Genomic DNA, 19,822 nt, shown 5'->3' on the forward strand with positions numbered 1-19,822 from the left:
CTTAACCAAGCTGTTCACTCACAGACTGTTGTAGTTATCAGCGTGCATTGTTGCTGAAAAAAGATGCTGTCAGTTGGCCGGTGATCAGCACAGGCTCTTTCCAAGAGATTTCATTTATCTTCCAGGCCGGGCTGATTAATTAAAAGACTGTAAGGCTTCAATGCTGCCCAAACCATGACATGACTCTCCTTGTCCCATCTTATAAGATCATTATCATCCTTACTTGTCTTTATGCTTCACCTGGTTAATTATGCATTTGTTTATTTAAGATTTGTTTTCACTTTTCCTGACTTACTTTATCAGCTGTGTTTACTTTCCTGTGTGTTAAATGTGTATGTATATTTGCAGATGTATGTTGTCATTTTGTTTTTTATATTCATAATGGTTTAACTATATGAATTGATATTGATAAGGTTTACTTGTTAATGTTCACTTAAATCCTTGTCCAAAATATATAAAAGTAGATCACAAAGAGTTGCACTTACAGCTCCTGTCAGGACGGTAATAGTCAGACTCCTGCTACTCTTCAGGACTCTCACAGCCTGGGAAAATAATGACAAAAAAACTTCAAATGTTGATTTTAAATTATGGTTTTAATTTTTTAATCTACCAAAACATAAACCAGGTGTATTATAACAGTTGATAACCTTTGAATATTATGTCTGAATTTATCAGGTTGTAAACAAATGCCTACTTCTGGTAATTAACCTAAGCTTTGAGACTCCATCAGCAACAATTTAGCAAGATAAATACTAATTTTGCTGGACTTCTACATCTCAGTGAGTGAAATAAAGAACTAGACTTCCAGCATAAAAGGATGAACTTCCACTGGCATCAAAAGCACAGTGCAAGGAGTTACTCTTGTTATAATTTACAATGGGTACAAACGAACTAGATAGCGTTGGAGAACAACAACTACAAATAATCAGATTTTGCATTCACCTCTTTGTGGTCAGCATTAGTGAAATCCACTCCATTCACCTCCACAATCTGATCCCCGACCTTCATTCAAAGATAAAACACACAGAGTTGACAGCAGGTAGCAGGTGAGTCTTTCTTGATTGTGTATATTCTGGTGGTTTTAACAAATTACCTCCAGTCCGACTTCTGCAGAGAGGGAGCCTGGCTTCACGTTACTGATGTAGATCCCAGGTTTCTGTGTTGGACCGCTGGAGATGCTGATGCCCATACCTGTCGTACCCACCAGGCTGAGGAAAACTTTCTTCTCCTTGATTTCCTTTCCTCCTATGGACGCCAAGCCGGCAACACTGCTTTTTTTCTCCTGAGAGAGAAAAAAAATATAGGAGTTGTAATGAAACTTTTATGTTTAAGAGTCAAAAAGAAAGGAGAAAAACTGCCTCTTACCCCAGACTCAGACACAAACTGGTCAACAAACTGCCACTTTAGAGGTTCATCTGAAGAACTAGGAGAGAGAAAAGAGGCAATGGTGAGATGATGACTCTACACTGATGTTCCATCTCAGTAGAGAAACATCGAATAAATAAGTGGAAGGTGAATGACCAATTAAATCATCTCACCTTTTCACTGGAATCATCCCCACATCTGTACACAAAGAAAAAGACGAATCAAATGAACAATAAAGCTACAGTTCAGTTTGATCACTTAACTTTAGATGGAAAATTAGTTTGTCTTCAACGTACGTCTGACTTTGAGGGACACAATCTTCTTGGTCTTGATCAGACTGATGACCTCCTCATGGATGCAGGAGGAAATGGAGTATCCATTGATGCGTACAATCTCATCACCAACCTACAAATCAACACAGGATGGGATATAACTGATGGCACCTTCTTAAGTCTCTTAATCCAGATCACAAATGGACATATTTATACTCAGCTTGATTAAGTTGGAGCCAAAATACAACCTGTTGATGTAAAATCTATTCACAATATGATGATTTTGCTATTTATGTAGCAGACTGATGATTCTCTAATCCAGAGTGACATCCAATCAAACAGTCAAAGAAGCTCAAAAACAAAGGGGTTCATCTGAAAGATCCAGATTAGATCATAAAATCCCCTTTTATTTATTTATTGACTACTTACACTTCACATTTTGCATGGTTGTGATACAGACACTCTTGAAAAGCTGTCTGTCCTGTCATTAATACATTTATTTGGCTGTTTCAACCAAGAAAGTGTAAACAAAAATAGGGAGTGAAAATCAGCCCTACATCACATCTTCTGTATTGATCACCAGTTTGTAAGAATTCTTGTATTTATTGTCACTTTAAAATTCTAAGAAAATAAATACCTGCCTGTAACTAGTAGATATTGATAAATAAAAACAAAATATAAGAGAAAAACTCAGTATAAGCAGAGTAAGCTTTGCATATATCTCCAGCAGGTACTATGTAAACATACCTGGATATAAAGTTACATTTCACCATTTTTTCACTGAAATTGTCACTTATAACTTATAAAAAAATAATTTTCAGTTTATCTACTTAAATAGCTGTAACTTCATCTTGTATATTGACTGTTTTTCTCAGGGTTAAGAGCAGATCACAGAGAAAATGTTGTTGTGTTAACACAGTATGTTAGTCTGTGACTGTGCTCATAGAGGTGATGCAGACAGCCTTATTGGCATTAAAACCTCAACACAACCAGTCAGGAGAGAAGATGACTTTTTAATTCATGCAAGAGTACCTTTATTGATACAACAGAGTAAAACTGAATGCTCTGACTCTGACTATAAAAACATAATGCTTTACTCCGCCTAGAGGAATTTGGTGTCATTACATCTAAGACAATTAAACTAAAGCAGCATTTATACACATGCACTGTGTAACTGACTTATAAAGTACCACCTTTGTAAAAAACTATCATTAAAACTTGCCAATAGTTTTCTACATAGAGCTGTTTGAACTAAAGGACACATTTAAACTGCAGTTTATGGAAAACCATGTTTTAACAAAAAGCTATCAGAGTGGAAACCACTGCATTTAACAACCTGTAGGCCGACGTTGCCAGCCTGACCATCTTTGACGATCTGCGATATGTAGAGACCACAGCCAAACTCCAGCCCTCCTCGCACACTCAGACCCAGTCCATCACGATGAGACCGGTCCAAACGCACCTCCTTCAGCTTCCTGCATGAACGGGAGAAAGAGGGAAGAATAAAACAGAACAAGGACAGGATATTTTAGCATTGGGTAATTCATAAAAGCAGACAGTTTTATCATGAAAACATTGGGAACTGGTTGGATGACAAACAGATTTGAGCTTTCTTAGCACTTTTTTAGTCATCTAACTGCTTTTAACACTTCAGATCAAAGATATCTGTTCACACTCATTCACCTACTGATGGTGGAGACTCCTGTGTAAAGTAATCCCATTCATTCACATCCATACTCACACACTACTGATGCAGCAGTGGGAGCATATTGGGGTTAAATGTCTCACCCAATGACACATCAACATGTGACTGTGAGAGATGGGACTGAACCCCACAACCTTCTACTGAGCCATAGACATCACATGGGGATATTATGGTGAAGTTAACTCATCTTTGTAAGCTGTATCATCACATAATTACTTATCTTATTTGAAACTAAACTGGATTGTGATCTGGACTCACCGTGACCTCTTTGGGGTGAGCAGGTCATACTCCACCTGGTGTTTGAGGGGAATGAGAGGTCGGATGGCATCAAACAGCGGCAGACGCTTTGGTTCATTGATGACCAGCTTCAGGTCTCCAACCAGCACCTGCAAATCCATCGACCTGGAGAAGAGAGGTTAAATTTCAGATTTTATTTATTAATTTAATGCATTAATTGACATCTACCTTCTGGAGAGATTAAATATAATATTAGGTCTTCTGGTCCTCTTAAAATAACTTTCTACAACAGAAGTAACTGTTTCATGACTTTTCAGACAAAGAAACATATTTGTTGCAGACATATAGCATGCTGTGAAGCTTTACTAAACCAAGTATGAGGAATTTAAATGATTTAGTATGATGTGCAGTGCTGAATGACATTAGCTACACAAAAATAAGATAGACATGAAGAGGGATGCAAACCTAAACCACCCGATTAAAATAATATACTCCAATACAACTTTATGATTTCTTCATTTTAAGGACTAATTTAGCTAAAATATTTCTCCACACAAGACCTCTTTAATGTAGAGTTTTAGGGTCAATAATTCAGAGGATTTCTACCCCGACTAATACTTGAATTGTTTAAAGCAAAAGCATAGCAAAGTTTTGAAAACTGAATGGTTTATTAAAATGATTTGAATGATGTATTGATTAAGACTTTAGAAGCACTACCAGTTTTCAGATAATCTTTATTAACAACAAGATAATTAAAATGAATCATTTATCTATGAGTTCAGATTAACTATAATTTTCTTTCAATGTATACTTCCCACAAACTAAGGCTCTGTCTCATTTCTAATTTTCACCCCTGCTCCTTGTTCCTGAGTGCCCTTCAGAACAAATCTACAAGAGATTGTGGTGAAAGAGTCTTCTATAAAAACCAAATGATCTTCAAGACCTTGACACATCATCAGTTGTTCTTGAAGGCATTTATGTGAACAGACTAGGCATGTATGATATTGAATTTTGCCAATATACAACATCCTAATATTTCCAAAGTCATTTTATGGATATATACTCATGTTCTTTTTCATTTTAAAATGTCTCTTGTGTAAAAAGAGGTGGAATCAAGTGGAGCTGAAAGAGGAGCAAGGAAGGGAATGGTTGTATTAACTTAGGGGCTTCATTCAAAATGTTCATGAGTTCATGAGTGCGTGGTGTCCAAGACTGCTACCTAAACCTGACAGTATTTAAGTCCAATAAATGGTATGTATACACTGATATATATGGTCAATACGTTGGCTGTAAATACCGTAAGAGGTTAGAATATAAGCCATATCGGCTAATGCTAATATGCCAATTATATGGAAGACACAAGCCTATCATCTGTATTTCACAATTCAAATGAAGACAGAAAGTATGACAGCAGTTAAAGGACTAAAGCACATGCTGCTGTGTAAAATCTGTCCACCTGGCCTCCACCCTGAATTATTCATAGGAGCCATTTTAGCCTGTTTGGAGGATGGACATAAAAAGAGCTTTTGTGGGGAACTGGCCAGGCTTGTCGGAGCGCAGTGGAAACTGATCAGAGGCTTAACCAGTGAGGCCGCAGAGCTCTGCTTCTGTACAAAGATTAATTGAAACCCAGACCTTCAGCCTCCTCCCGACCACCACTCTCCCACAAGAGCTCTGAGACTGAGCTGTTATCACAAACTGAGATGGAGAATAAAATTTAAAGTGGACAGTTTTTTTCCTGTGGGAATGCAAATAACTAAAGATTGGGAGCTTTTGAAAAGCAAACTTGAAATGTCAAAAAGAGGAAAAGGGATTTGCAAAAGGATTAGAAGGAAATTTGTCCTCCACAGAACATAGAGCAAGGCGTTTATGCTCAGAAAGCTTTTTTGACTCATACATGCTAAAACAGTACTATAAGGCCACACAGAGAACGGCACAAAATCATCTTTAGAAACACTTACGTTTAAAAAACCTTATAAAAATATTTTTTTTGTGATATGAGAAGAAACAAGGAAGAAAGAGTAAAAAGGCAGCTGACAAACACACTAAATCCACATTGAGCAGTAACAGACTATACTCACTGGTGATACATGCGGAGGACATCGTACAGGTAATCCTTCTCTGCTTCATTCTCAATCAGCAACTCCACCTGCAAGAAAGGGCAAACATCTGCTACCATCCTTCTTCTCAGCCCACTGACACTCACTGCATGTGTTTTATCAACACCACAGGAGGTGAGCAACCTGAGTGTGCCTCAGTGTATGTGTGTATATGTGGGATGGAGGCATACAAACCTGATGGCGGCTCAGGTGCAGAAGAATAGTTTTGAGAAAACGCCTTGGCCAGTCACTAATGTAACACATTACACTAAACTGAACTATGATATGACATTCAAACTTAAGCTTACTATATAAGAGACAGCTAAAGCTAAAATTTGAGGATGATGAGACTCCTCAGAGGACTTCCCTTCTCTAAGCATCAAACCAGTGGGAGGGATAATGGCAGCATGGCTGAGGAGAGGCTGCAGGACGAAGGTTAGTCGTGTCATCTTACATCTGAGACACACAGGTGAACGTTCACACCCAACATTAACAAGCACACACGCATGCTACTCATAAAGGCCTCATCTATATTATAGGAGTTATAAATGACAAGGATAGGTCCTTTAACTCCCATATACAGCTAATGAAAATTTTCCATGCATTTTTTAGGTTGGTTTATGGCGATTCTCTATTATCAAGTACCTAAAAGCTCTGCAGCTAGTCCAAAACAGCACCTGTACCAGTGTTTCCACCACATAGACTGTACTTGGGTTGGCCACCCAGGTATATTTACAGCCCCCTAAGTATATTTACTGACCTTAAAAAAAATGACATCATCATCTGCATGCACAAGAGAGACATCTATGAGTAGATACCTACGATGTTTCAACATTTATCTGCAGTTCTAGGCTGGCTACATCACCCTTCACTCCTGCCCATTAAGGCAGGGGTGTCCAAACTTTTCCACAGAGGGCCTAATGCAGAAAAATATAGGAATGGTGGGGCCACTTCCAAGTATCTCACCTTATGAAAGTTAGTAAAACCAATCTAAGTGATTGAGTATGCTTAAATAGCTAGGTCATGGCTGACAAGGCAAATAGCCAATCATTTTAAGAATTTTGGACAAGCCGTTCAGATTTCAGGGACCCTGGTCAGCCCTAGCTACCACTGGCTCTGCCCCAATAATGCCACTGGTTCTGCTATTTGCTGCTGTAAGCCATCAGGGCATTACAAAACTGCCATAATTGCCAGTATGTTTACCATTTACAGTGCTGTCTCAATTTAATAAAAAAAAGATATATAAATAAACTCTTCTTGTCAAAATCTTTGTTTAAAGATTTAGCATAGTAGCACTGCCTTGTAGTGAAATTAAGAAGTACAGTACAGTCAAGCTCAAGCTTTATGTTCTAATGTGGGCCATATCTCATTTTAATTTTTGAATTTGCTGCAGGCCAATCACAATTGTTTGGACACAGTCTGGGCACTCCTGCATTGATGATGATTGCAACACGCTACCTCATCAAAAAAAAAGCCTTCACACATGCACCCCTTCTGCTACAATTATGTAATACTGAGAGAGAAACATTTTAAAAAGCAAGTATTGTTATTAGTGCATCTTTATGCAATGAAACTGTTGATGAATACTGCTGAAAAAAACATAAGCACGAAAAATTAAACATGGAGGAATGGCCATCCCTAACACTCACGAACAAAATCATTTTGTGGGAATCACTGTTGTGACAAATATTCAGACAGTATATCACATTACTCCTGTATACGCTTCTATGCACCTGCTCCCTTTTAATCTAGAATACAAATGAAATCCTTTCTCTCACCTACAATGGTCCAGTCCCATAATATCTTAACTTGCTCATTGTGCCCTTTTAATAGGACTGGGTAACATGGCCTGAAATGTAATTGAAGATTTTATCACACTTAACTCAATTTGATGTATCATTTTAATTATCAAAAAACTAAAATGACAATGACTGACTCAAGAGTTCTGCTTTCATTAAATAAAATGTATTTAAATCTACATTTTCTGGGGGAAAAGGACATAAAATTCTGGGATTTTTTATTTATTTAATGTTTATTTGTATAGGGACAAGTATTAAGCAAGAAAACATTGCCACACACTGCAGCATTTATAGAAAGAGCTAATTTGCAAGGCCCTATATAAAATACAATACATTAAGCTTTATTTCCCTTTGGGGGTTAGAGCTGTAAACTGTCAGACTATTCAGTAATGTTGGCAGTCATGTTGATTTTGTGTGTCTGTGTAGGAAGTCAGCAAGTGAAGAGGGTGTGAACTACGGGAGTCCAAAGGTAGCTGTGGAGGAAGTTCAGTAGGAAATCTAGTTTTAATTTTTAAATCTCATCCTGAATCACAAATATCAACTTATGGATTAATCAGTTTATGGCTCAGATCTACCTGTTAACCCTCTATGCAACAAGACCGGTAGGATGCAGGTCTGCCTCTGGAAACTAAAGATTGAAATGTATGGGAGATATAGCTTTCAATTACCAGACCACTGTACTGAGGCATCATCTTCCAGCTAAGATCAAGGAGAGAAGGCTTAAATCTTTTGATTTTTGATCAAGCTTGCAGTGCAGTGAAAAAGTGTGTGCCCCCTTCCTGATCAAAACTCCAGTAAAAATAAATGTAGTTTTAAAAACTATTATTTCATTTATAAGGAAAAAAAGCCATTGAAACATGAAGGGCCTGTTTAAGGTCACGCTACGGCATCTCAGTGAGATTTAGGTCACACCAAAACAGTCATCTCTAAGCCATTCAGAGGTGAACTTGCTTGTGTATTTTGGATCATTGTGAGTTTGAGCTTGTGGCCACAAACTGATGGCTGGACAGATGTAACTTCAAGAAAGTTCAACTTTTGTCTCGTCAGTCCACAGAATATTTTCCAGAAGTCTTGGGGATCATGAAGATGTTTTTGGCAAATGTGAGATGAGCCTTAGTGTTCTTTTTGGTCAGCAGTGGTTTTGACCTTAGAACTCTCTCGTGGATGCTGTTTTGTCCCAGTCTTCTTATCGTTGAATCATGAACACCGACCTTAACTGAGTCAAATGAGGCCCGCAGGTCTTTAGATGCTGTTCCAGGTTCTTTTGTGACCTCCTGGATTAGTCGCCAGTGCTCTCTTGGAGTATTTTTGGTAGGCCGGCTTAGGCCTGGGCGATATGGCCTAAAAATCATATCACGGTATTTGTCTTGCCTTTGACGATAACGGTATTATATCACGGTATTACAAAATTAAAAAGAGATCATGCTTTTTAATCCAAATTTAAGTTTTATTAACCCCCTTCTCCCTTTAAAACAAACCTTTGATGGCATACTCAATTTATGTCTACGTATAGGAACACAGAAAACATGTTTTATTTTTTAAGTCTCTCTAGGTTTACTTCTGTCTAACTGCACTCCAAGTTTTGCATTTCATCTCTAACCTGATGAGGTGTGTTAAACTGCTAATGACTTGAACATGTTTCCTAGTGAAGGCGTTCACAATAAAAAAATTTCAGAAAAGTAACAGCCACAGACTTTTATTTTGAAGAGCTTGATGGAAGTATTGTGTTTATCATTGAGTTAGCTTAGTTTTGGCTGCCGTACCAGAGAATACAGCTAGTTTACAGCTGCTTTTCTGACCTCATTTAACATCGCAGCCTGGATCTTTGACTCACTGTGGACTTAGAAAAGAAAGTTGTAAGTTAAAATAGACTTTTAAACGGTAAGAAGAAGAGCTGCAGTGCTGGGCAGACAAGCCAAAGCAGCACCTAGTTTCTGTTAAAGCCCTCGGCAGGCTGACAGAGGCAGCACACTGACTTAGTTGCGGTACAGCCGTCAGACTTTGAGAGGGAAAAAACATGTGTTTTGCCTGCTAACTGTGCCTAGTTACAGCGGCAAGAGTCTTTGACATTTGGTTAGTTACCTGGCTACACGTAATGCTAGAGCTAAACATGCTATTGACTAGACTCAGCCTGAGCTGTGTGTCACAACTCACTCTCTCCGCCAGCTGTGGGATGGTATTAATCCCGGTTAACCGCCAACCTCTACGTAGCACCATTTTTTTTTAACCAGCTCCTCCTGCTTTGGGATCTCTGTGCTTGAAGCCATTGTCACACTGAGGCAGATACGATGACGTCATCAATAAGCATTATCGCAATTGGTCGGTAGAGTCCAAATCTCTACCTTAGGCCAAATTTATATAATTTATACCGTCTACCGCATATACCACACACCCCTGGGCCGGCTACTCCTGAAAAGGTTCACCACTGTTCCAAGTTTTCTCCATTTGTGGATAATGGCTCTCACCAAGGTTTCACTGGAGTCCAAAAGCATTAGGGGGTACTATTTAAGTGATTTCTTGATTCAACAGGTATGGCAGTAATAAGACCTCTACTTACATACATTATATTCATATGACTCGAATGTTTGTTTACAATTTTTTCTTCCCAAGGGTTTTTATGTTCTCCCATCCCATATTCCTTGCCTGTTACCACAGAACTTTCTGATCCTGACTGCTTCAGTGATTATCAGTTATATTTAATTTAGTAGTTTGTGGTCATTATTTCCTATATTAGGTATTTCATGACTGATATGGACACTGCTTCATGATACACTATCTGTTATTTTAGTCTTATGGAAAGCAAACACTAACACATTTAGAGTTCTGTGTATTATATCACGCGGGGTTAAAGCATAGGTTCATTATCCACGCCTTGTAATAAGAAATACAGGACAGTCACTGAACTCTGTGGACCGTGCTATGAGGGTGTGTGACACAGAGTTTATTGCTGTCATAAATGCATCTTGTTCAGGGAAGTAACACACAGTCAGCCACTCCTGCAGCCTGGACTGCATGCAGACTTTGACACCATAAACCAAATATGCAAAAGACCAAGCCCCTTTTAAAATAAAATACACTGCCTGGTTGAGAAAATCCTCATCACACCATCTAGGTTCTAATATAAATATCTTTCAACTATAACCTACAAATGACAAATATTTAACGACAGAAGCTGAAGTATAAACTGCACATGCTACCAAACACATGCAGTAATGCAGATAATTTCCCAGAAGAAACAAAGCCTGATTGTGCCGTGTTGGCCCCTCAGCCTCTTATTAAAACCCTAAATTGTCCCATCTCTTCTGCTCGGCTGCCCATCTCTGGCACATTATCTAATGCTCAGATGCCCTTTGTGAGGAGCCTGTAATATGTGACCCTGCTCGCCTGTGTGCAGCACAGATGGCTGTGTGTGATGATCCCTGCATGGTCTGGGGCTGAAAACGCCTTCAACATATCATGTTCCCTTTCTTTGTTATCTTTAACTCATAGCTACCTTTCCAGGTTGTCATGCTCAAACACCAACCATCAAACATGAGCTCATTTTTGCTTGTATGATAGAAACACAACAAGGGTCAAATTAATATACATCTATCCTGACAGTTGTGTGATGTTTAGCCTATCTGAGAAAGACAAATAAAGTATAAATGTCTATCAAAATAGTTACTTGAAAGACATTGAGGCTTCTTACTGAACACTGTGGAGGTAAAAATGTGTTTTTTTACCTAATTAATCCATAAATAATGGTTATTTCAATAAAAAGCTAATCACATCACTCATTACTTTGGCAACTGTTTGAGTTTTATTTTTCTTTTCTGGGTTGTTTTTTATAGTTAGCAATACACAAATGAGCCATCATCTTAAAACAGTAGCGTATATATTTTTTATATTTTCAAATATGTAGCCTGCCAGAAAATACATATTTAAAAAAAACTTTTACAGTTTCTATTGAGGCAGTTGGTCAGGCCTGTCTGCGTAACATCCTACAGAAACACCTGAGCCAGGGAGGTGACAACAGGTAGCTAGGGAATATTTTGAAATACACTTACATGGCTATTTCTTCGATATTCAAAGACAAAATAATATCCGTAACTTACCTTGTGCCTAAATTCTCGAGCAACTTTCCGCTCCATCGCCGACAGATACTAATAAACGGATCGACGTAACGTGAGGTGCTAGAGTCTGGGAAGTTTGACAGACAGGACTGAGCTGGGGTCAGAGCATCAAGCTAAGCCAGTAACATCAGAGCATCCGGTTTAGATTTTCAAAGTAAAACAATCATTTCCAAAGAAAATTGTTTGGAATATTATTCGGACAACTTGTTGCCTTTGACAAAATGATAAGAATCTAATTTTGATCCGGAAAATTAGTCAAGTTAAATTAAAAAATTAGACCAATTTAAATAGTTTTCATTAAGACCCTTATTCCGAAAGAGGAAGCGTTTATCTTTCAAAAACTTGACAAAATTGTCGGCGTTGAATCACAGATGGAAATTTGTGTTTTTCAAATTCTTCTGTAAGTGATCAACGTAATCTGGTTTTAAATGTATTCTCTTTCCTCTACTCTGACGCACAACCTCTAATTTAATTTATTTTTTTCCATCAAATTTCCTTTTTGTTATACTGGTATGAATAACTTGAATGTTTTGTTGCATATGTATGGTTAATATGGTTCCCTCCCCTGCCGCTAGATGGCAACGTGACCAGAGATCGCAGAAGAAGTAACATCTGCTCTCCAGTGTCTCACGAAGAAGTAGAGGCGACGCAACTTCCGGGTTTCAAAAGCTTGGTAGCAACAACGAACTTTGTGGTGACCACCAAAGAGCTGTGAGTTTTGCAAAGCTGTACTTGTGTACGATGTCTGTTTGTATTTTAGCCAGAAATCACAAGAAATATGTTGGCTATATATGTATAGTGTTGTACTGTTAATGAATCAGCTAAATCTGAAGTTTTTTTCTCTGATTGTGGCTGTAACGTTGACGTTATCACGCAGGACAAAACAAATGCTACAGGTCATAACAATACGCTTAACAGCTGGGACAGATAGGCTAATTCAGTGGCATTGATGTCAGTGTTTGCCCAGTAAAGATCTTGTATTAAACGTTGAAACTACTTCCTCATTGAACAGAAAACCTTGGTTTTAAACGTCCCACTCGGCGCTCCCCTTTTAGCCCCCCAATACATGATCACAGAGAGACACATGAATGTGTTGTAGTGTACTTAACGACAGGGATGGGACACTTAACAATTCTTGAATGAATATTTTGAAGTTAACTTGTAATCAATACACAAGACATTATAAGTACTAAAGAAGGTATTACAGGATTACATGTTAGATGTTTTGCTTCACAAATTTCAATCTTCAGCAGATGTGAATGTTACACCTCTAACAGCAATCAGCATTAACAGTGATAACTGCTGATTTTATTTTGTCTCTGTTGTGTCAGTGTTTTGTTCTGGGATGGGCTCTCCAACAAAGGATGCAACACCACGCAGGTAAGATCATATCTGCGCACATTAAAGGACAGACATTTCTCTGGTCCCTCTGCAAGAAAGAAAAGCACTTCAGAGAAATCCACTTGTCAAAAGGATACAAAGCTTAACTGTCAGCAGTTTAAGGGCTTGATTTGAATGCTGTCTTTTACCCCACAAATTGAATCTTACTCTGTAAATTGGTTTAAATGCCCATGTGATAATTCATTCTTACCTCAGCCTGCAGACATGAAATGCTTTATTTTGCGTTAAAGCATTATAAGATAAGATATATTTTATAAATAGGTTGTAAGGGCTAACACAGCAAGCAATGACAGGTCTTACTCTGAATTTGAATTGTGAGCTGGCTAGAGGAAATGTGTTGGTAAGTGTCCTCTTTCATGCTGATCAAGTGAGTCTTTTTTTCTTTTGTGCAGAACCAAAGTTCGTACTCCTGCTCGAGAGCCTGACTCCCCACTTCCCCCCATCCAGGAGCGGCTGGCGTATCTGCGACCCTCCAGGGAGCTGCTCGAGTTCTACAGAGAGAAGATTGCCCAGTTTGATGGGGAACATGAAGAGCTGCTGCAGATGCTGGATAAGTACAGAGGCATAACAGAGGACCAGGTGAGAGTTGGACCAGCTTGGATTCATATGTGACATTGTGTTTGGGTAGACTAGAGTATATTTACATTGTAACTTGTCCTTTACATGTCCTGGGTATTCTCTCAGCATAAACTACAGCGGGAGGTACAACAGCGTGAAGGAGAAATTGCTGAGCTCCAAAATGCTCTCAGTGACATGCAGGTGTACCTCTTTCAAGAGAGGGAACAGTCTTTGCGACTTTATGCTGAGAATGACCGGCTTAAGATTAGGTAGGTACAAGTTCGGTTTTTTTTTTTGTTTGTTTGTTTTTTCCAAACAAAACTAAAGAAGCTTTGTTCACAGCTTTAACTATCTAACTGTATAACCACTGTTATGCAGAGAGTTGGAGGACAGAAAGAAAATCCAGCACCTTCTCGCTCTAGTGGGTCCTGATGCAGGAGAGATCACATATTTCCACAGGGAGCCCCCTCACAAGGTGTGCATGTTTACTTCATTATAAACTTATCTTCTGCATGTTTTTAAGAGGAAATATTCTGCTATTTTCTCCTTTCTTTGTGTCAGCCTGGGGCACTTGTAGAGCAGAACTTGCTTAGCTTGGTGAGCTTCTCAAACAACTTATTAGTTACCTTTGACTGGCATCCATGAAAACACTGCATTTCAGCCTCTGCCTAAAATTTGTTTCACAGCTCTTCAAGAGCTATCCTCTGACTAACCTTCTGTTAGTCAGAATTTATCAGGCAAGAAATTTGAAAATTCTGCTATTTTCTCCTTTCTCAGCCTTTAAGTCAGAGCCTTGCCAAGAAAACATTGATTAACATTTTAATTGCCAAATCGGACAACTGAGTTACCTTTGACTGGCATCCATGAAAACACTGCATTTCAGCCTCTGCCTAAAATTCTTAGTTTCAGATGACATCTTCAAGAGTGACTATTGTCCTCTGACTGGCCAAGTCTCTGGAATCCTTCTGGATCAGTCAATTAGAATTTTACAGGCAAAAATTTAACAAAATCTGCTGGTGTACTTCCTGCTGTTATATCAACTTAACCTTTTAAGTCAGAGGTTATATTTCCATATCCACTGACTTTGGTTTATCTATTCTTTGCCAAAAAAAACATTGATTAACATTTTAATTGCCAAATCATCAGAAAATAGGCATAAGCATGTCTTTCTTACCAAATTATCTTTGTAAAACTTTTCAATAATTCATTTGACAAGTTGGGCAATGTTTGGAAATGTGAAATGTTTTTAGCGGAGAGACTCCATTGCAATGTTTTTATGCACTTGAAGGGGCAGTGAGGCTGACAGCAGGATAGGCTACCCGCCTATGAAATGTTGACACTGATGGCGGTGGAGGAAGGAGTGAGATAAAATGAGGAGTAGACATTTGAAAAGCAAACCTCTGAGGAGTTTGACCCAGACACTGATGAGAGGACTTGGAGGTGGTTATGAAGGGATGCAGGATGGCACAGAGGAGCTGAACACTGATGGAGGTCACAGGGGTGGAGGAGGTTTGCAGCAGCACAACAACAGACCGACAGCAGAGGAGAGGACTGATGATTTTAAAATTTTACAGCAGTATGATAATTGGATCAAGATGTCATGGCAGAATGGAATAGGCTCAGAACTTAAGGGAGTAAAAAGTAAAAAAAGGAGAGACTTAATAAGAGTTTAAAAAAATAATTCATTTGACAAGTTGGGCAATGTTTGGAAATGTGAAATGTTTTTAGCGGAGAGACTCCATTGCAATGTTTTTATGCACTTGAAGGGGCAGTGAGGCTGACAGCAGGATAGGCTACCCGCCTATGAAATGTTGACACTGATGGCGGTGGAGGAAGGAGTGAGATAAAATGAGGAGTAGACATTTGAAAAGCAAACCTCTGAGGAGTTTGACCCAGACACTGATGAGAGGACTTGGAGGTGGTTATGAAGGGATGCAGGATGGCACAGAGGAGCTGAACACTGATGGAGGTCACAGGGGTGGAGGAGGTTTGCAGCAGCACAACAACAGACCGACAGCAGAGGAGAGGACTGATGATTTTAAAATTTTACAGCAGTATGATAATTGGATCAAGATGTCATGGCAGAATGGAATAGGCTCAGAACTTAAGGGAGTAAAAAGTAAGAGTGTCAACCCCATACCAACTTATTACCAGAACAGAAAACAAGGCAGGAAAGGGGGGACACATCAACGTATGAGTGATTATTAATAAATGAAAGGAAGAATGGAAATGAAGTCATCTTCCTTCCTGAACTTACGTTAAGCTTCATTTCAGGTCACCATCACACAAAGGAATGCTGAGTCCAGATCGGAGGAAAATCTAAGTCTCAGGCCAACAAGGTTAAAACCTCCTGGGACCAGGAAAGGTACAATTTTGCCTACACCTTATCATTATACCCACATTCGAATGTTGTCCAACGTGTTTTTTTAATGTTGTTAATATTACTATAAAGCCTCTGCCATGTTTTTCTTTTTTTTAAATTAGCTCATGAACGCTGTCTTTGGGCTCAAATAAAAATGTTGCGAAAATAAAGACAGTATTAGATCTCCGGTTCTGTGTGGAAAACCCAAACTGTTTCTCTTTTTGGATGTGAGCTCTTTGTAGATAAGTACAAACATGAATAATAATTTTCACTTTCTGGTTTCTAATCTCGTTAGCAGAGAGCAGCAGGAGAACAAAATCAGCAGATGGCGTTAATGGTGAGAGCCTGGAACAGTACAAGAGTGAAAATCAGACGTTGTTACTACAGGTGCGTCTAGATCTTACCTGTCCTCCTCTGAATGCAGAAAATAAAGTCTTTGTGTCATCCCTAAAATATACACCTCCACAGATACTTTCAGCATTGGGGAACAACATTTTCACATGTTGCCTCAGTTTTAGGGACAAGTGGACCAGGTTTTTGATTTTATTGTTCATGTTTCTAGGTGGAGGCTCTGCAGGCTCAGATGGAGGAACAAACCCGCCTGGCAAAAGAGCAGGTGGAGACCCTACTGGAGGATCGACGAATTAAAACAGAGGAGGCCCAGGCACAACAGCAAAAAGATAGGGAGAGAATTACTGCTCTCAGTGACAAGTGGGTCTGATTTTAACAAATTGTTCATTACATTTATGCAGCCTACTATGAAGCCTAAAGATTTGTTCAGCTTCTTTCCAGTTATATGGATAGAAGGGTAATAAATACAGTTTTCAGCCCAAGCTCAGTGTTTACTTTCACTTTTATGAATACTTGCCACCTCAGGTTACAGCGAACCCAGAACCTGCTGCATGAGAGCACCAAAGATTTCCTACAGCTAAAGTTTGAAACAAGAGCTCAAGAGAAGAGCTGGATGGTGGAAAAGGACCGGCTGCTGCGAGAGCTTGATTCATGCCACAACCGCCTGAGGAAGGCGGGGTCTGCTGTGGGTGGAGAACTGGGGAGAGCATCAAAGCCCAGTAGCAGCTCAGCCATGCTCTCACCCAGGCCTCAGCAAGAGTCACAGCGGACACACAAAGAGCAGATAAAGGTCAAATATTTATGTATTTCATCTAGAGAGGAAATGACAGTACATTTGCATTAACATTTTTTATGTTGCCGTTTGGAGTTTTCATGTACACATTTATAAGTATTCTATTTGATTAGGCACTGCAAGAAGACCTGAAGCAAGCCCACCGTCTGGCTGAGATGTTCAGGGAGCAGTGTGTCACTTTGGAGACTGAACTGTCTCAAATCAGAGAGGAGGGCGATGTTGGCAGGGAAATATTTAAGGTACCAAAGAAAAGCTTTTGTCTCTGCCATCCTAAACAACCTTCTGATAAATTCCTCTTATTTTTCCTCACCCACATAGTTTTTGTGTCTGTTGGTTTTCAACATTTTGGATTTGTATGTGCAGGAACGTTCAGACAAAATGGCCAAGCGTCTTCAGCTGATGACTCAGCGATATGAGGCACTGGAGAAGAGGAGGGTCATGGAGGTGGAGGGCTTCAAGACCGACCTCAAGCACCTCAGACAGAAATTTAAAGATGTCGAAAAACAACTTCTCAAGGTAAAACACTTTCTGAAATACATAATTGACCCTTTTTCAGTTTGATTTGAAATTTATTTTGAGATTTTAAGAAGAGAAAAAAGGTTTAAGCCCCCTTTTTACCCTAAAACAAGATGCATTGTCAGAAAATCATCAAGTAGTTCCACAGATATCAGCTCCAGCCCTAAATACTGCTGATATAATAAAATACTATTTTAACTGTTTGTTTCCCATATATGTATCCATTGGTACAGGTAACTCTGAATGTCAGGCCCAACCAGGATCTAGCCATTCTGCATGAGGTACATCAGACCAACACCAGGACGAAGAAGGTTCAGGATGAGCTGATGGCCCTAAAGGCTAAAATCTATGGACTGGAAAATGAGCTAAGATTCAGCTGAGGAGTGGACTGTGACATTTTGTGTCTCTATGTAGTTGAGTGTCGGATTCATGAATGTCTTTATTGCTATGCTTATATCACTCATCCTGACACAACGTTTTATTTATTTTGTTGTTCCAACCAATAAAGATGTTTTGCTACAGTAGTATTAAAACCATCAATGCCCATAATGATTTAAAGTGTGACTTACACAAGCAAAAATATGTTTTTTCCTCAGCAGTCATGTAGACTTTTCATATAACTGGAAGTGTAGGTGTTATGGCATTAAAGCTGGCTCCATTGTAAACAAAGTCATGTGTCCCTGTAAGCTCAGACAGTGAACTATCATGCACAATAATAGGAATGATAAAATGAGTCAACTGAATGCTAAATGTAGGCAGCTTTCTCCTTGAGAAGCACATAAGTAAAAACTGGATCTTACCCAACTCTCCCCTTTTGTTTCTGGTCTTTATTCTAGGCTCAGGCAGCTGGCTACAGCCTTACTTTACTGCACAAAGAAGCAAAAAAGGATCAAATAATGTCAACTTTGCATTAATGACATAACTGACCGAAGGGCACTTAATGGCAACATTTATAAAGCTTCCTTTATGTGAATGACAGGTCTTGAGTCATGATTATGACAGTGTCATGTCAGTCTTATGCATATCCCTTCAAATAATGTTTTATCCATCTTTGTAACTAATATTAAATTGTAAAAAATGTTAAATGATCACATTATTTAGCTATAATACACTTATCAAAAGATTACCTGTAACAGCAGGACATACCTTAGCGAATTACCCTCTAAGTCAAGAGTTTTTTACATCTGTTAAAAATGAACAAAAAAATGGAGATAAAAAGAACTGAAAGTTCTTGGTGCTGCATGTCTGATTTATTTCATACATGCTGCAGTCAGAGATAGCAGCAACAATGTTATGATACAACGAAGCTTAGATTTTTCTGGGTATAACACACTTGATTTTGTATGTCTGCTTATGCACCATTCAGTCAAGCTGACTGGTAGATACATCCAGTATACCCAGTGCATTTAATAAAGTACAATAACTTGTGTATCTGATATAAGACAAGAAAACAATTTTTTAAACCCTCTAATGTGATGATAAGGTATGATTCATGGCCACAGCCAGAAGTGTTAAATACATTAAAGATCATATGCATGTAACTTATTATTTATTTGCACTTTTTTAACTACTGTATTTTAAATAGATATTTACTTCTAATAGGCAAATAAATTTATAGATTACAGCATTTGGGCAAAAATAATGCTATTCCACCTAAAAAAATACCCTTTAAAGCCAACATATTTTATGCAACTGTTTTCATCATTTAAAAAATTCATAATACAGCATGTTAAAAATCAATAATTTCTAACTTCTCCCTCTTTAAAAAGGACAGAAACTGCCAGATGTTAATTTTTCAAGTTGCTTAACATAGGTGTGGATAGTTATTCATTCAAAATTGTAACTTTCAATACAAGGGTGTATTTTTTTTAGACTGTAGTCGTTGTACAGACCCTTCAAAGTAAAACAGATGCTTTTTTTTTAGTTTCACTTCAAGCATGAAATATCCATGCTGTGATCAGCAGAGCCCATTTGATTATTATGAATAATTTGATTTTGCATTTATAAATCATAACAATATGCAGTAATATACTTTTTGCTATTGTACTTTTTGGCACTAATAGTATGATTTTAGGAAAAATAAATTTAAAAAATCTATGAAAAGATGTGGGAAAAATATCTAACATTGATTAAAAAATGAAAAAAGTGAAATGAAAAAGCAGAAGAAACCATGCTCAAAAAGCAGTTATAAGAACACCCCAAAAATGTAAATTCTAATTTATTAATTTTACTTAAACCAAACTGGTACTACG

The 19,822-nt window shown here is 38.4% G+C and overlaps 2 protein-coding genes across 4 annotated transcripts in view; one reads left to right on the forward strand and one right to left on the reverse strand.

Annotated features, from left to right (window-relative positions):
• Positions 1 to 11,679, reverse strand: part of ush1c (Usher syndrome 1C) — a 35,392-nt gene extending 23,713 nt beyond the window's left edge. For both annotated transcript variants that reach the window (XM_041794673.1, XM_041794672.1), the window contains exons 1-10: positions 11,572 to 11,679; positions 5,661 to 5,728; positions 3,601 to 3,744; positions 2,974 to 3,112; positions 1,662 to 1,770; positions 1,539 to 1,563; positions 1,366 to 1,423; positions 1,094 to 1,282; positions 943 to 1,002; positions 486 to 542 (exon numbers count right to left, since the gene is read on the reverse strand). In XM_041794673.1, the coding sequence (XP_041650607.1) occupies positions 486 to 542; positions 943 to 1,002; positions 1,094 to 1,282; positions 1,366 to 1,423; positions 1,539 to 1,563; positions 1,662 to 1,770; positions 2,974 to 3,112; positions 3,601 to 3,744; positions 5,661 to 5,728; positions 11,572 to 11,607 (885 nt within the window). In that variant the 5' untranslated portion in view covers positions 11,608 to 11,679. The remainder of the gene's footprint in view (positions 1 to 485; positions 543 to 942; positions 1,003 to 1,093; positions 1,283 to 1,365; positions 1,424 to 1,538; positions 1,564 to 1,661; positions 1,771 to 2,973; positions 3,113 to 3,600; positions 3,745 to 5,660; positions 5,729 to 11,571) is intronic.
• Positions 11,680 to 12,219: 540 nt separating this feature from the next.
• On the forward strand, positions 12,220 to 18,094 carry ccdc77 (coiled-coil domain containing 77). 2 transcript variants are annotated; one of them, XM_041795793.1, is made up of 12 exons: positions 12,220 to 12,300; positions 12,921 to 12,969; positions 13,383 to 13,569; positions 13,675 to 13,817; positions 13,927 to 14,023; positions 15,823 to 15,913; positions 16,206 to 16,297; positions 16,473 to 16,621; positions 16,787 to 17,051; positions 17,168 to 17,293; positions 17,418 to 17,570; positions 17,804 to 18,094. In XM_041795793.1, the coding sequence occupies exons 2-12, from the start codon at positions 12,935 to 12,937 to the stop codon at positions 17,948 to 17,950; spliced, it is 1,485 nt and encodes a 494-aa protein (XP_041651727.1). In that variant the 5' UTR covers positions 12,220 to 12,300; positions 12,921 to 12,934; the 3' UTR covers positions 17,951 to 18,094. The 2 variants fall into 2 exon arrangements, with proteins under 2 accessions (XP_041651727.1, XP_041651728.1); XM_041795794.1 differs by having other exon boundaries at positions 16,209 to 16,297.
• Positions 18,095 to 19,822: the final 1,728 nt, after the last annotated feature.

This window comes from Cheilinus undulatus, linkage group 9, assembly GCF_018320785.1.
Source record: "Cheilinus undulatus linkage group 9, ASM1832078v1, whole genome shotgun sequence".
Classification (NCBI taxonomy): domain Eukaryota; kingdom Metazoa; phylum Chordata; class Actinopteri; order Labriformes; family Labridae; genus Cheilinus; species Cheilinus undulatus.